At 35.6% G+C, this 18,103-nt stretch overlaps 1 protein-coding gene across 3 annotated transcripts in view; it reads right to left on the bottom strand.

Moving 5' to 3' along the window:
* Positions 1–18,103, bottom strand: part of ITGB8 (integrin subunit beta 8) — a 77,477-nt gene that overhangs the window by 42,764 nt on the left and 16,610 nt on the right. For all 3 annotated transcript variants that reach the window (XM_084897116.1, XM_084897118.1, XM_084897117.1), the window contains exon 2: positions 7,194–7,279. In XM_084897116.1, the coding sequence (XP_084753242.1) occupies positions 7,194–7,279 (86 nt within the window). The remainder of the gene's footprint in view (positions 1–7,193; positions 7,280–18,103) is intronic.

Genomic DNA, 18,103 nt, shown 5'->3' with positions numbered 1-18,103 from the left:
ATTCTCATAATGAGGTAGGGAAATAAAATGGCAGCTCAAATTCTCCTTATTTTGCAACTAAATCTAAAATGTTCATTATCATTCAGCATTGGCTTGTTGATGTTTATCCAAGAGCTTGGAATTAATGGAGCAACCTTGAAATTTAGTTTATCTTAACTATGAAGAAATGATATTTTTATTCTTCATGTAATCATCCAGGTTTTTTCCTAAGAACAAGATATGTATTAAAAAGTACAAAAATATGTTTTATTATATATAATGTTGGCCTGAATTATATGTGATATTTGCTTACACATTAGCTAGATATTTACTTGCTCAGTGATCTTCCTGGCTATTTCTTTTCCTTTTTAAAAATATATTTTTATTGATTTCAGAGAGGAAGGGAGAAGGAGAGAGATAGAAACATAAATAATGAGACACTCATTGATAGGCTGCCTTCTGCATGCCCCACAACTGGGGTTCAAGTCTCAACCCAAGCAGCATGTGCCCTTGACCAGAACTGAATCAGGGACCCTTAAGTCCTCAGGCCGACATTCTGTCCATTGAACCAAGCTGGCTAGGGCCTTCTTGGCTATTTCCATCTGGCATTCAGGCATTCCTCCTTTAGTTCAGCTGATTCAGAGAACTGGATTAACAATCAATTAATCATTCATCATTCAATCAAAGACAGAAGTATTTTAGGTGCAGAGGATACAGAATAGAACAAGATAGACATAGTTCCTATCATCAAAGAGTCAATAAACCATCAGTGAATTCAGCAATGAAGCAAGGAAATGTAATAATCATGGCTATTAAACTTAGGGGAAGCACAGACTGTCCTAGGGTTATGGAGATTATTAAGTTTAATATTAGTTGATTATGAGATCACTCACTAATTATGAACAGGGACATCCCTGGCAGTGGAAAGTAATTAGATGGGATGGTGGTAGGCAATATAAAAACATTCATATAAAGATTTTAATTTAATTCCCATCTCAATTTAGAACAAGGATTGGAGAACTAGGAACAATGGGACAAACAAAACCCATGTTTCCCCCCCCCTATGGCTTTAATGCTAAAAATGTTTGTTTTTTTAAAAATAATTTTAAAATGCTATAGTACAATGAAAAGAACATGAAACAGAAAAAGTATGTTTACTATGTGACCCTTTACAGTACTGAACACACTTGTAATATAAATATAAATATAATGAAAAGACAATAGAGAATAATATTTCCTTTTCAATCAAGTTTTTTCAGATATCATTTGGTAAATGACTTCATGGAAACTTCAGGAAAAATGTAATTTGCTTTTCTATTGACCATACACCTAGAGTTTAAATATTCAAAGTCTTAATTTTATGTATTCAGATTTATCCTATCTACTGATAAAACTTAGAGGTACTAAGAATGTGAGATTTGGTTTATAAACAACTTAGAGTTCCTCAGAGAAAGGTGGCATATACTCTTATTTTATGTGTAACTTTTCATCAGAAAGCCTCAGGCTAGGTGGGGGTGGGGAATCCCACCTGTGCCAAAGCCTGGTGAATATCTGCTCATTCGTGGCTCACATGAAAGGACACAGACCAAGGGCCACATGTGTTTTACAGATGTAAAAGCCCCAAGCCTTTAAATCAGGAAAGGGATAAAGTACAAATAACTGACTTTTTTTTTTTTTCCAGCTAGGGGTTTTGTTGTTTGCATATACAGAATTGAAAAGAAGTGAATGTGATTGATTCACTGCAAGTATAGATCATGCTCTGCCATTTGACCTTTAAAGTTTGCTGATAAAGGCCAAATAGTCTCAATTTTCTGCAATGTCTAAATCAGCCTGGTTGATTTTACTCCAATGTAAAAACAATGTTGTACACTTGAAACGAATATAACATATGCCAGCTATCCTTAAAATTTTTTTTAAAAGGATGTGAAAAGGAGATGGGCTCTTGTTTGCATTTTTAAATAGCATGGTCAGATGACATTTGAACAAAACTGAAGGATCAGAGAGTGAGCTACAGGGATTTCTGGAGGAAAATATAGGAAGAGGAATCATAGTGTATAAATGCCCAGGCAGAAAGAACTATGTCTGGCTTAGGCAAGGCCAATGCAGAAGCCAGAAATAATAATAGGAATAAAGTAGCTAACTTCTATTGAAAAAAAAAAAAAAAAAAAAGCAACACACATAATTAAGTCATAAAAACATTGCCAATTTGACAATTAGGGTTGAAAAGGGAAGAACAGACCATGGCATCAAAATAAAGAATGGAATGCTGCCCCTATTCACTGTGGCCTACTTTCCACTTTGTATAAAAGAAAAGAATTTGAAGCCACACCCATTTAATTTTTGGTGTTTTGTGGCATTTTAATTTCTTCTACTTCTTATGTTTTACTTTTTCTACAAGAAGCACTCAAGCAAACTTAGCCTTCAACTGTCTACATCTAAAACCTATTTGGTGATGTTTTGTTTAGTTATAAACTTGAACCCTGCATGGTTTTGTTAATTGATGCTACCCCAACTAACTTGACAACAATGAAACTAGAATCAAATGTTGAGTTTTTAAATTTGGCATCAAATTCTATAGTATAAATTTAATTATTTTGAGGTTATTAATTGAATTGATATTACAGTCATGGAAATTTTATGTCATATAAAAATTTCCTCTAAAGTGTTTCTTTGTATTTATTATATAACGAGTGTATTCTTTTTCTTTCTAAAATACATTACTTTATCTTTTCAATAAGTAAATAATAAAATCTATTTGGAATGAAAAGGCCATGTTGAAGTTACCCTGGCTGGCTTTTCTTCAGTTATTACTTTCACCCATTTAATGGAATAAACTGGGGAGATGCATAAGAAAAGTGTTTTATCCTCCTCATTTCTGAGTCCTGAGTTTCAGATTTGGCAGTCTGCACAGAAACGAAAGAATTCTATCATCTTCTTTTTGACAGTGAATGCCCTTGGTATCATATTTTAATATAATTATGCTCCAGGGTGCCCTCTAAACTCTGGCTATGAAATCACAATCTGTATCTGACATATCAGGCAGGAGAGGAAGAGACTAGTCGAGTCCTTCACATATGTTAAAAATGAACATGAGGCAAACTAGGTAATACTGATAAGGTTCTATTTATCCTCAATATTTTTCAGTTGCTTTTCTGTAGCATGGAGAGAGAGAGGAGGTAAATTATATATATAATTTAATGTATACACACATATATCTATAACTATATCTATAACTATATCTATAACTATATCTATATCTAAATATCTATATATCTATATATCTATCTATATATCTATCTATATCTATATCTATATCTATATCTATATCTATATCTCTCTCTATATATACACACACACACAGATTTACATGCTATACAAGAATGTAGGCAAATTGAGTATATTTTCTAGGAATCTTTTATTTTTTTATTATTTAAAAGAAAGAGATGGATGGGGGAGGGGAGGAAAAAAGAGAACAAAGGGAGAGAGAGAACACAGAGAGGTTTTTTCTTGTTTTTGCTTTCCTTTATTGATTGCTTTGTTATTTATAGTACAATTGTCATTCTTAGTACTGGTTAATATATATGTACTATATGTTCATAGGTTTAATTTTATTCAGGTCATAAAAAACAGCTAAAGTGGTTATAACAAACTGATCATTAATTTAGCATCAGGACATGAATATTGAAGAAAAATAGATACAAATTAAGTTTCTTTAAACTTTTTAAATTTTATTTTTCAATTAGAGTTCCCATTCAATGTTATGATTAGTTTTAGGTATATAATATACTGGATAGACATTTATAATAACTTGTGAAGTGATCATCCTAATGAGTCTGATACCATACATAGTTAGTACAATATTAGTAACTATATTCTAAGCTGTACTTTATATCCATAACTGTTTTGTAACTACCAATTTGTACTTATTATTCTCTTCACCTTTTTCACTGGGAGCCATCAGTTTATTTCTGTATCTATGAGTTTGTTTCTGCTTTGTTTGTTTTTTCTGCTTTTTAGGTTCCAAATATAAGTGAATTCATATGGTATTTGTCCTTCACTGTGACTCATTTCACACAAGACAACACCCTCTAGGTCCATCCATGTTGTCCCAAGTGGTAAGATTTCATCCTTTTTATGGCTGGGTAATATCCAATTGTATATACAGGGTGTCCCAAAAATGTACACACACTTTGAATAATTATAAAAGCAGTGTTTATTAAAATGCATTTCATTTTCAAAATATAATCGAGTCAGCTGTTAAAGTATATATACATTTTTTTGGACATCCTGCATGTACCAATTCTTTTTTATCCACTTGTCTTTTGATTGGCCAATTTAATCCATTTACATTTAAGGTAATTATTGATAGGTATGTACTTATTGCCATTTTATTAACAGTTTTCTGATTGTTTTTGAAGTTCTCTTATTTTCTTAGTTTTTGCTCTTTTCCCTTGTATATTGGTGACTTTTTGCAGTGTTGTGTTTGGATTGCTTTCTCTTTATTTCTTGTATATCTCTTGTAGATTTCTGGTGTGGTTTCAATGTGCTTCATATATACCAAGCTATGATTATAGCAGTCTATTTTAAGTTAACAGTCGCTTAAGTTCAAACACATTCTAAAATCACTACCATTTTTTCCTCACCCTCTCCATGTTTATGTTTTTTTTCTTCCAATCTATTCTACCTTCTTTTATGTGTTTGTGGTTATCCCTTAATTTACTGTTGTAATTACATATGATCTTCCTACTTTTGCCTTTTAACGTTTGTACTGGCTTAGTCTTGGTTGAACTGCTGCTTTTATTATGTGTTTGCCTTTGTCAGTGAGAATTTTCTTTGCAATATTTTCTTATTCATAATTTTTGTTCTTCATTTTGAAGAAACTCCTTTATCATTTCTTGTAATATATTTATTGCTTTGATGGTAATGAGTTTCTTCAGCATTTCTTTTTCTTTGACCAGCTTTAAAAATCATGTAAGCCAGGCTTACGAACAGATAAAACCACATTTTCCTTCTCTGTCCCTATACCCTTGCTGATTGAAGAATAATAGACATCAGCTGCATGTTACCCAAGCAGTGGGTGATCTTTCAAAACTAACCACTGCATTCTTTCTCTTGATGATGTCAAGTCAGCCTGTAGGAGTGGACAGCTCCTTCTATTAATGATGTGGTTAGAGGCCAAGTCCTAACACTGGTTGTTTCACCTAGGGTTGTGTTCTTAACACAGGCAATACTGATTTTCCTAAGCCTGAATGAATTGCTCCAGAGTTTCACCAAGTTCTTATAATAACACCTCCTATTTCTTAAGCAATGTCTGTTTGCCAAATGCTTCCCACACACAGTTTCACTTAATCTTTACAACCGTGTGTCATAGGGCAGTTAATATTTCCATTTTAGAGCTAGTGAAAACTGAGGTTCAGAGGACATGTTAATATGGTTACTATGGTTAGAAATGAATGGAACTAAGATTGGAATCCAAGGTGATCTAATTTCAGAGCCTGCTTTTTCAACTTCTAAATTAGACTATCCTTCAATACATAGAATATTTTGAGACATAAACAGCCAAGTCATTTCTGAATATTTTCTGAGACCCCTTTATGGGGATTTGATCAAGAGCATACACAGGTTTTGTCTTCTCTGCCCTGGCAGCCACCTACCTCTTCCCTTGGTTTACCTCCTTCCATTTGACTGGCCATTCCTCTGAATACTCCCTCTGAAATCCTTCCTCCCCTGGCAGGACTGACATAGCACCTCCCATAACTGTGACTCTCAGATTTTTCATGCCAGCAGCGGTGTGAGATGCAGGGGGGGTCCTATTTGGAACCAGACCTTCGATATGGCTGGCATGGTGCTTTTAGCTGATAAGTGGGTTTCCAAACCATCTTTTGAAATATCTTCTAAACTACACACACTAAAGTTCTCAGCAACTGATGTCAAGTTGGCCCAAACTCCATGACTAAGGATTTTCCTTAGTGATACAGTAAAAATCTAAAATGGAGTATTGGGTAGGGTCAAGCTATGACGCATTCTTGACAGAGAAACTCTAGTTTTGAGTGACATCTGATTTTTTCAATGGTAAAACCTAGGCTGCATTCAGAAGCCTTGAGGCTGTCAGTAGAAGGGCACTTACTTTCAGACATGGCTTCTGTTCCATGAACCCCTCCCCTACCACTTTCTTGCCTTACTTCATGGAATAAAGTAACATCCACTATCTTTTGCTATGTTCCACCTTTCTTTTTTCCTCCTTGGGGCTGCATGAGAGCAAGCAGTAGTAGGAGAGGTTGGAAAGACGATGGTAGGTGCAGTTTTTAAGCTAAATCAGAGGAAGTAAAACTAGAGATTTATCTTCAGCGCAAGCAAAGGCTATTAAAGTTCTATGTGTTCTAATTCCCAGGGGCTACATAAATAAATACAAAATTACCTACGCAGTCTCATAAATGAAACCCCAAATTAGAAGATGGCTTCTTCATTACAACTTATGTAATAGGTGGTTCTAACTAGAGATTACCAACACCAACACCCACAAAACTACTTTAGAGACGCATTATAATTATTTTACTAAGATGATATTGGGATATGTTTCTCTTGTTAGAATATAAAATACAAATTTTTAACAATAAACATTTCTTAATTATTTTCTATACCACAGAATTTAAATGTACACACTATCACATGTCAAAAGAAAAGCACTCCATTTCCATAAGTAACAAACGAATTGATACAAAATATTATGATAGAGTAAATCACTTATCTCCAAGTATTAAAAAAAAAGAAACAGACCAATAAATTAGTTTGCTTTTCGCTAATAAGCAAGTATAAGACAATGATCCAACTTGAATATATAACCGAATGCCCCAAGCTGCAGCAAGAATTTCACACAAAGCCTTCTGACCCAAGCAAAAGTTACTAGTATCTGCGTTTGCCAATTTTCTCTATAGAACAGATGGAAAACATAAAATGGTTTGCACTTCATTTCAAAATTACCATAATTTTCCTAATAAAAAGGTTATACTTTATATTCAGCCAGATATGCTGTTTCCAGGCATAAAACCAAATAAAATTTTCCTGATGCTCATCAGTATCATTTTCCTGATGCACCTTCAAGGTACGGAGTTTCAGGGCAATGAAATTATGCTAGAGAGAAGGGCAACTGTGAGAAAAACAGAAAAGAGAAAAAGAAAAAAAAAGAATAAAAAAAGAAAAAAAATTAGACACACCTCTTGAGCACACCATCCACATTCTGGATCCAGCGCAAGGCACTTGGTGCAGGATGCTGCATTCGAAGATGCACATCTGCTGTTTTCTGAAATGGAAGACAAAATGAGGGGTTATGGCTTATTCTCCTATTGGGAAGTGTACACAGTTCTAGACCAAAATGCTTTTTGAAAACTGAAATAAGATGACAATAGTTTTAAGTACATGACATTAAAAAATACACAACTTCTTTTGGGAGGAGTTAATCTGCTGATTGCTATTAATAGGTACTGCATTTCTTGAATAGTTATTATTTGGTTTTATTATTTGGGGGAAATGAGAGTGGTAGAACTATGATTTTAGCTACGTTTCAGGGTTTGGCTTGAATTCTGCTGCAATAGTAGACAACCCTCCAAAGTGTTTAATGTGTTGAAGTTTCACGGTATTTATATTATCTGAACCAATGAGGTGTTTTTGGATCTAGAATTTTTCCTATAAGAATAATCAAATACAGACCTCAATCTCAACAGGAAAATCCACATTGAGTTATAGTGAATGGCCTTCCTGAGAAATAATCTTGAAGGGTATATATTATAATTAATTTGTGTTAATATTGATTATTTTGACTTGAAGAATATCAGAACCAGACATGATTCAGTATTTTAAAGGTAAAGTAGTTAAAATGAATGAATTGTTTTAGTTCATTTAATTACTCTAACTGGACCACTTTAATTCATGACCAATTCACTTTCCGTAGATACTGACACTTGGCTGTGACATTTTAATAACATAATTGTACTTGGAAACTATTTACCTTTGTCCCTCTAGCCATAAACTACTTACACCATTAAAAAGAGGCTCATCATTATAGACTTAAACACATAAAATATAATAATGAGCCATAAGTCACTTTGTTATGAGTTTTTAGTGGAATAATCACACCCTTTCTTTAAAAAAAAAATATTATTGATGTTGGAGAGGAAGGGAAAGGGAGAGAGAAACATCAATGATGAGAGAGAATAATTGATTGGCTTCCTCCTTCTCACCACCTACTGAGGATCTAGTCCACAATTTTGGTATGTGCCCTTAACTGGAATCGAACCTAGGACCCTTCAATACGCAGGCTGATGCTTTATCCATTGAGCCAAACCAGCCAGGGCCACATCCTTTCTGTATTATCCCTATATGCTTCCTATATTTTATTCTTTACTGTTTACTCTACAATATCCCAAGGACACAGGAAACCACAGCATACTGTCTAACCCTCTCATGGGCACACAGTAAATAGCATTTACATGCTAGTTGTAAGTACCTCACAGTGCAGTTGAGAAGAGAACTATATAAGCAGACAGTGTGATAAGTACAAGGGAGAGACCACCAGGGAACTATTTTTATTTTTATTTTTTAAACATTTTTTATTGTTAATAGTATACAGATTTCTCCCATCCACCTCTCCCCCCCCCCCCCCCATCACACTGCTTTAGAGGAACAGTTCCCCAGAGGCAGTCATATCTAGTATGTCTCTTTACCACCTCTCTTTTCTTCTAATCTTGTGTCCATCTCTTTTAAAAATGTAACAGGCATGAAAGAAGACTCTGTGTGCATGCACAATCACCCATGGACATGATGGCTTGAAAGAGAATAGAGCCCACAAAGTCTCTAGCTGTCTCCATCCAATTGGTTTCTCTTTTACAACTTGCCCCAAACATTCTAGGATATAGGGCAAAAACATTTCTGACCTAGAGGTGGTATGGTGTGGGTGTTGGCAGTGAGAAGAGAGAGGAACTGTAGGAGAGTAATCATAGCAGAGAGGTGCTCACTGGGGTGGTAGTGAATACTCCTTCCCTGTAACTCCCCAGATAGCAATGAGTTAAGCTGCAAGTATTCTTCCCTAACATCCCCGCTGTTCTATTATCTCCTCTCTGTGTCCCCTTGCACCCTTTGTCCTTGGCTTTATACCAACTTTTAAAATACATTATCTAAAACTCTCCCACTAATATAGATGCACTGGCCTGGAATTCCAAGGACAAAAAGTAAATACTGTTCTGGGCTCTCTTTACTACCAGTGTGGCCATCTGACTAGGAAGACTCCAAAAGCCTAAAATCCTTCCAACTGGCTTAGCGCAAAACTGTAAAAGATGCTTATTCCTAAAGTAGTTAGAGGGAGTGACCTTTTTACTTGTTGCCAGAAAGAAAACCAATTTAGGTCCAGGAATCAAGCACATTTGCAGATCCAACTTGACCTTTACTAACTCTTTACAACTCTTAAACTTAACCCAATTGGAACATGGAATTAAGTTTACTGCAGATCATACTTGACCAAGACTTTTACTGACTTGTAGGACTTTCACTCTGGCAGTTAAGATTGCAATCTCCTGGAAGGGAAGCAGCAGACCCTACAGTTCTGTTCCTCATGTTTGTAATGGTTTTCTCACTCTGTCCTAGGTCAACCCAAATTCAAGTTCAAGTCAGGCTCCCACTTCCATAGCACATGAGGTAAATAATGAAGATACAAACAAAAAATCTGTTTTCTTTATATTCTGCTTTCTGGCTGCGTTCCTTAAAAAGCTCTAGGCCGACCTTTGTTCTGACACTTCAGACACCTAAGGATGATGACTATGAGGGATAGAGACTTTGGTTCTGTCAATACTTCCCAGGTTTAAAAGCTTACATTTCTCAGAGAGTATAGGACTACCGAAAATTAATCCTATAAATGGATATGGAGGAGGAAGGTAGGCCTTACAGTCCTGCAGAACTGGAGGAAGGCCATAAATGGAACTCCAGGGGAACAGTGTTGAACGTTCTTGCTATAGAATGTCATGGTTAGAATTTATAAAAGACAAGCCAGATACACTTCGGTAAATTTTAAGGATTTTTTCTTAAACTTTAAAACATGCAATTAAGTAAAAACCTAACACAAAAATGTTACACCAATTATAGCAATTCTTTACACTAAATGGATAAGCTACTATGGGGCTATTGTCACTATGTGTTAGGAATGTGTGTGTATATACATGTGTGTGTCTGTCTCTCTCTCACACACACACTTCTGTGCAAGTAGAAAGCTTTACACTGACCACAAATCAATGTATGACTTCTGTTTACAGACACTGGCCGTTTGTCGTCAGTCTCTGGGTCTACTCAGTTCATTCCATCCCTGATTCAATATCACAGGAAGGCGACTTTCCAGAGGTGGTTTCTAGCAGCTCTCATTGCTGATACCTCATTAGAGGGTGTGCCTGAGTGGTTCTTCTTCCCTCCAGGACAGTGGGAGCTCCTTGTCCAGTGTTGTGGCATTAAAGACCTTGTTCTTTATGTTCTAGCACTGTGCTTTCATTAAAGATAGTTTTTAAAAATGGATTATACTGGAAATTCTTAAGCCAATAGAAGCAGAAGGATAATGTTTTAAACAACATAGCCTCAGAACCCTCTTTTGTACTTTTTTTTTTTTTTTTTTAAGTCCTAAGTGCCTCACAAATCACATGTCATTAAAAAATGTGCTGTCTTGACAGAAATCAGTGGAGGATTTAATATCCTATCATCAGTATGTTTGTACTTTTTGAATTTTAATTTTATTCCTTCATAAGCATGTGCTATGAGTCTTGCTTTTCTCTCATTTTGTTTCAACTGTAGGTAACAAACGTGATGGTTTAGTATTGCTAAATGAATACTGGGAATAAGGTTCCAAGTTTTCATAGCACGGCTCCATAGCAGCTACTATGTGCCCCTAGACTGGTTACCTACATTTGCTGGGGCTCCATTTCTCCACAGCAACACTGGGCTAACTACACTTACATAAAATACCAATATGAGATGAAATGAGCATGTATACACATGCCAAGAATAGTACTTAGGGTATAGTAGACCAGTGTTTTTCAACCTTTTTTGGGCAAAGGCACACTTGTTTCATGAAAAAAATCACGAGGCACACCACCATTAGAAAATGTTAAAAAATTTAACTCTGTGCCTATATTGACTATATATAAAGTAATTCTCTTGAATAGGAATCAAATAAACACAAAGAAAGTATTTTATAATTACTTTATTATGAAATATTAAGTAAACAAAATAGTGAAAAATTATAAAATTCTTGTCTTGTCTGCACCTATGGCACACCAGGCAACATCTCGCGGCACACTAGTGTGCGGCGGAACAGCGGTTGAAAAACGCTGTAGTAGACACTCAGCAAAGGGACTAGTGTAGTGTTATTATAATTAATATTATATGAATTAATTGTATATATACATATATTCATACATAAATGTGTATTTAATTCTAGCTTTTAAAAAAAGGAAGGCATTATGTGTCTTTAAGTTTGTTGTAAATGTAATAGGCTGTCTTTAAAATAAAGTCACTTGCGTCATAACACAGTTATGACCTTTAAAGGTTAACAAAGGTTTAAAAATATAGCTAATATATAAAAAATCCCTATGAAGGTAAAAGTTACTGTATTTTAATTATTTAAAAATGATTCTTTAGATCTAACTTAGTCAAGTATACACACATCAGTCCAATCTATCACAGATAAAATTTTGGCACTACTATCGATTATAATTGGGTTTCTGAAAATGTTTTAGAACACCTTCATTTTGTTCACATTTTGCAAAGTGAACATTGACTTAATCTGAATAAAAGTTATCTGGAAGAAGAAACAACTACAATAAAACTGATAAATATTGTAGTCCTTGATATTAAGAATAAATCATTCTGGATTCTCCTGTTACTCCTAGACAGAATGATTTGTGAAAAAAGCAGAAATGCACTTTCCCCCCAGGCAGTATTCTCTTCCTAATTACATTTACTCTACAAATTAAATTAAATTTGGGTAATTATAAAAGCTACTTCCTTGAGAAAACAACAGCAAAGTAAGCACTGTTATAATGGGTCCATAATATACTTTGATAGCACTCAAAACCAACACATAGAATAAAGTTTGCAGTATAACTTTGGGTATTCCTGGCTCTCGATGTGTACCATGGTCATTTTACAGATACCTTTAAAACATACTATTACCTGATTATTGAAAGCTCTCTTGTATACAGAAATTTAACATACGCTATCATTTGATTAAAAAAATCACAGTGAACAAATAATTTGCCATTACCTAGTTATTCCACTTTTTGATTGAGGAACTGTTTCCTAAAAGCTCCTACAAACACGTGGGAAGGGGAGGGGTGGTTAGGGCTACTTCTTGGAAAAGCAGACACAGGAAATAAAACCGAAGACAATTCAATTAAGGAAAGGGGCCTGGGAGAAAAGGTGGAAGCATAAGGACTGTCTGGGAAAGGTGGATCTGGGCTGAAAGCTCAGAAGGTCTCCAGATGGATTAAAAGGAAGATAGAGCCTGAGGCAGTGTCTCAAAACACAGGGAACAAGGAAATAGGATAACTACTGGTATTTCTCTCTTCCTTCTACTTATTTCCCATTGAATGTCATATAAACATAATACAAAACTGCATTCTTCATTTATTAGCATTTTTTTCATTTGCTCTTTTACTTAGTATTCAGAACATATGAAATATAACTCTACTGTTGAAATAGACAGAGAAGCAGATATAACTAAATTAATGTATTTGTGGCAAAACTTCAGCTTACTAAAATATTTTTTGCAACAAATGCATATTTCAGCTATGCTCATATACAATTAATTGAAAAATTCATTTTAACTATTGTAATTTGCTATAAAATTATACATCACAAAGTACTATTCCTTAGCAACACTCAGCTGAATATTCCTCTTCTCTACCATAGCATTTGTTTCAAACTTACAGCAAATAAGTATTCGGCTCATGAAAATGAAAATGGGTATATTTATGGGGAAAACGATTTTATCTAAATAGTTTTGCCTCTACTTGCACTTGAAAAACATACACCCGTATTTATGTTTAGTGGAAAACAGCTTGGATTTGTTTCTTGTTTTCTCTGTCAGCTATTCTAGGGATTAGGTTTGACAGTCTAAAGTTGTATTTGGAGGAATAGATGGTGGTATGATAATGTTCAGTTCTTATATAGGGACTCGGAAGAAAAGATGAGGGAATGAGGACATCATAAGAAACATTGTCTTAGCTTCAGAGAGGAAGAACCTGAGATAGAGATTCTTGACAAGTGATTTATTGAAAAGGGAAGTAAGGTTAGAAGGTCAGGACTGGGCAAGGTGCCAAGCAAAGATGTAATTGCAGTTGAATCGACCTCAGCCTGATTCCACCCAGAACTCCGAGCACAAATGGTGTGACAGTGTTGTGTTACTTTGGAGCTGTCAGGCGGTGGAGGGGAGCTAGGAGGTGAGGATGGGTTAACCTCCAGACATCCCTGAGCCATGTGGCTTGCTTTGATGGTGGCCAATTCTTTTGAGAAGGTGGCAGCTCATGGCTATTAATGGCCAGAACTCAGAGCAGCTGAGGATAGTGCATCCACTGTTTGGAAGGATGTCTAGACCAGCAGCAGCCATCTTCAGACCTAAAAGGTCCTTTCTCTTCGAAGCTAATGCTTAGGGTGGCAAAAGGTAAAAAGAGTCTGAATCATTCACATCACCATGGAGTTGCTGATCTCATTCTGGGTTGTCTCTCAGAATTGTTTTTGATGTAAGAGGAAAATTCACCTGAGTTTTGATAATAAGAGGAAGACTTGAGCAGGATTAATGTAAATGCTTTTTTACAAATTTTAAGCAGAACATTAGTTTACATGAAATAGACCATACACTTTGAAGAGGTGTTTTTTTGTTTGTTTGTTTTTCATTTTTTTTTCTCTTTCCTTGGAAAAGTAAGACTACTAGGCTAGCAGTTCTTGGAGGAAAGGTGCTTATGTGTGTTCTTTAGGCCCAGAATCTGAGCCTAATGCCTGAAACACAATAAATGTCTGATGAATAAATGATATCCTAAGTTGAGATAAAGTTGGCAGTTTAATTTCTTACGTTTATAACTCTTGATTATTTACATTTTAAAATGATCATTTCCAAAACCCAGTTATTGAACAAAGCAATATAATTGCATTTGCTTCCCCCCCCCCTTATTGCTGAGATCTAAATCAGATTTCGATTGCCTCTTACTCCCTCGCATAAGATTGAGTAATTTCTTTTTGAGAACTTTCATATAATGCCAATGTTAAGAAATAGCACTTTATCTTTGCTTCTCACTAAGCAGGTTTATTAGGCTTTTATTATATGTAATTAGAGGCTGATGAACGAAATTCCTTCCCCCAGCTGCTAGCACTGGCTTCCCTCTGGCACCCAGGACCCTGGCTTCTCCCTCTGACCACTAACAGGCACCAGGGACCTGGGCTTCCCTCGGAGCCCCAGCTTCGTATGGAAAGTAGTCTGGAAGGACGTCTAGTCTAATTAGCACATTACAATTTTATTATTATAGATCTTTATGTTTCAGAGACAAGTTTCAACTTCCCTTGTTACATAGCAAAAAATTCATGAGAGTTCAGGAGGATTTTATGCTTGGCATAAAGGTTTTTGGGAAGTAAAGCGGGGAAAAGCCACTTCTAACATTGGGCAGGTTAAGAATTGTTGGGACAGCGCTGTACATTCCATCCTTCTGCCCTGCCCTGTTTGGGGCAATCCCGGCTTGAGTCAGAACTTAAAGTGGGCTGAGATGGCATAAATCAAAACTCTGTTCATGTTGGAATTTGCAGTAAGAATCACTGAGAAACCACTAATGATTTGTGTTCAAACAGGTCATCCCAAGAAGGGTGCTCAATCTTATTCATTTACACACTTTCTAATGAGCTTTGCACCATACCCTGGATGACTGTAGAGCTCATGCTCTGCATAGGAACAGTTGAAAGGGGGAACTATTCATTACATTGTACAGCAGGTGTATACTGGAATTGCTCAGGTAAGCAATTCACCCTAAGTGAGCAGTAATGTGGTGGTGTAAAACAGGAAATAAAACAATGAGCAAGGCAATCCATGCTGAGGTGACAGGAAATGTGACAGGAGAAAGAGAATGCCAATTAGTGATGAAGTCTCTTCACATTAAGGAGGGCCTGACAGGATTTGAAGGTACCATGGTACCATAGGTACCATGCTGAAACCTGGTTAAAATTTATTGGTTCTTAGATTACATGCTATCTACACCTTGATATATATACATATATATTTTTTTATTGATGTGAGGAAGAGATAAAAGAATATTAAGAATATTTGTCATTTACATATGAAAATGACACCGCAGTTCATATTATTTCCTAGACAATGTAGTTTCTCTTGGTGGGCCAAGCAGGTATCCAGCATATAGCAATAACCATTCCTGAAGAGGGTCACATTTAGTTTTGCAGTTGCTCCTTTACATGAGTACATCAGCTTGTCTTCTGACCCTCACTCACCTGGTGGGAATTTGGGAGAAAATGGGAGAAACTCAGGAAGAAAGAAGGGGGTCAAAACACAGCACCTCTCAGTATAACGTTGGACTTGGAACTTCAAAAGGGATCAAAATCTCAAGATTCAGGGAGGGCTCTGGAGTGCCCCCTGAGGCAAAGTCTGGTTAAAGCTGCATTTGTCTAACTTGGAAAAGCAATATTAGTCATGTGCTTTGTGTCTTGTTTTAACTGGAACTTTTCCATACATTCCAACTGTCCTGTTTATGAGGTACACTCCCTTTTTATAAAAGCCAAAATATTCACCGGTTTCCCATTCTGTTGCTCTGAATAATGTTTTTAATCTAACATACTAAAGTTCCAGGGGCTCTTCCTATTTTCCTCTCCGACTCTTGGCAGGTATGAATGTCCTTTCCCTCCCTAAAAAAAGAAATCACACCACAATTCATGTCAAAACCACAAATGCCATAGCTAAGGAGGTAAAAGAAATGCCTCAGGGTAGTAAAAATGCATGTTCTACATTATATTTTTTCAAGCTCAAGTTGCATCACAGGTGTGCACTTGATTAGAGCAGCAAAGGAACGCCCTATATCGTAAAGGCTTGTTCTAAGTAAAATAAATACATTAAAACTTAAAGTGAATTTTAGTTCATTTAGCATTTGGTTTTCTTGTAATTACATTTGAAAGACCAGAAAGGTATTTATATTTATATTTTACACTGCCACTTGAAAATTAAATTTATATATACAATAGGTTAAAATTAGAGATAATAAAAAATATAATTTACTAAGTAATTACTCTGGGGGCCTGCTTTAAGCACTTTATATGTATTATCTCATTGAAACTTTGTGAAAATCCTATGAGGAAAGCATTACTATGCCCTTTTAACAGATGGGGAACTAAAGCTTAGGCAAAGTATCATCCCAAAGTCATAAAGCTGGTAAGTACAGAGACCAAGTTTGAACCCAGTTCTGAAGAGAGCCTTTTTTTTTCTTGAACACTATATGCAATAGGAAATACCATAAAGAAATAAAATTGTACCAAAGTATGATTTAAAGCCCTTGCTAATTGTACTATTATAAGTCCTTAAGTGATGATTCAATAATAATCCCCATTTAGGTCAAGAGAATTCTTTCACATAAGTAGCAAGTTATTATTTTTCCTCTCATCAGTCCCACTTTATAGATGAAGATGTTAGATTCTCCCCGTAGGATTATTTTCTATCTGCAGTGCCAAAGACCTCCCTAAATGCTTCAGTGCCCTTTTCAAAATTCATTTTGTTTCCACATACAAGGAAACTTTGAGTTTTAACACCAAAGCCCTAGCCTGAACATTTCACTAACTGCCTGAATTAGATTGGTTGGCACTTGCTCAGTATGGGGGAACACTTCTCCATTTACAACCGTGTTTCCCCAACCTCTTGCCAGGGGATGTCTCTGGCCTGCATGTTAATTAGGCAGAAGCACTTGAAATGAAGTCTGTAGTTGCTGTTTCCATTTGTGAATTTCCAGTTCTGTACTGGAAGCCAAATCTGGAAAGAGCAGCAGGCAACTTGTTCTATTCTCTGCCTGTCCTCTGACCTTGGCTTCATAATTTAACTTTGCTGAGGTTTTGTTTCCTTGCTGATGAGGTAGGGAAAATGCTCCCCTTGTGCATGTACTGTACGCATCCACTGAGTTGTAAAAACATTTTAAAAAGTAGAATGTGAGCCCCACCAGCATGACTCAATGGTTGAGCATCGACCTATGAACCAGAAGATCACAGTTTAATTCCTGGTCAGGGCACAAGGCCAGGTTGTAGGCTCAGTCCTCAGGGGGCATGCAGGAGACAGCCAATCAATGATTCTCTCTCATCAGTGATGTTCCTCTCTCTCTCCTTTTTCCTTCCTCTCTGAAATCAATAAAACTATTTTTAAAAATAGAGTGTGAGTTAAATGACATGATGGGTGGACAACATGTGCTTTATAGCATGTGCAATTCTTTTTAATTTATGGGAATTTTAAGATGCAAGGTATTTAAAATATGAAAGGTTTATTTTAAAAGGCCATACAAAACCTTCTCTGCTAGGTGTATCAGCTGCTCAGTAATGCAGACTCAATTACTGTTTTATGTTTTAACATTGTCAGCAAAGAGGCACCAGCAAACTTTTTTTGGGATGGAATTGTTCTGTATGCCAACTATGGCAGTAGTTTCATAGGTCCGTCTATCAAAATCCATTGATTGATACCTTAAGTAGATGCAGTTTATTGATGTAAGTTATATCAAATTTGTTTTAAATTAGTATTTGAAATTTTATTTTGGGGATCAAAGGAAATTCTGAATTATAATAAAAAGATTATCACCTAAATATTTTATAAGATAGAAATGTAATTTTCTATAATACTTTAAATTATTTTAGATAATTGCCCTATTAAATTTCAATGGCTGGAAATTTACTAGATACTTGCTTATACAAGTATATCAATTTCCAGTGCTTTACTTCATCATCTTCAGTGTGTACTTCCTAAGACCAAGGATATTCTCTTACAAAACCACCATAGACCTAGTTAATTTAGGACATTTATTATTGATACTATATCATGAGCAAATCTTTAGTCCACATTATACAATGAAAT

Source organism: Pipistrellus hanaki, assembly GCF_964339955.1.
Source record: "Pipistrellus hanaki genome assembly, chromosome: 10".
Taxonomy (NCBI): Eukaryota; Metazoa; Chordata; class Mammalia; order Chiroptera; family Vespertilionidae; genus Pipistrellus; species Pipistrellus hanaki.
This window is presented reverse-complemented; position numbering and strand designations above follow the sequence as displayed.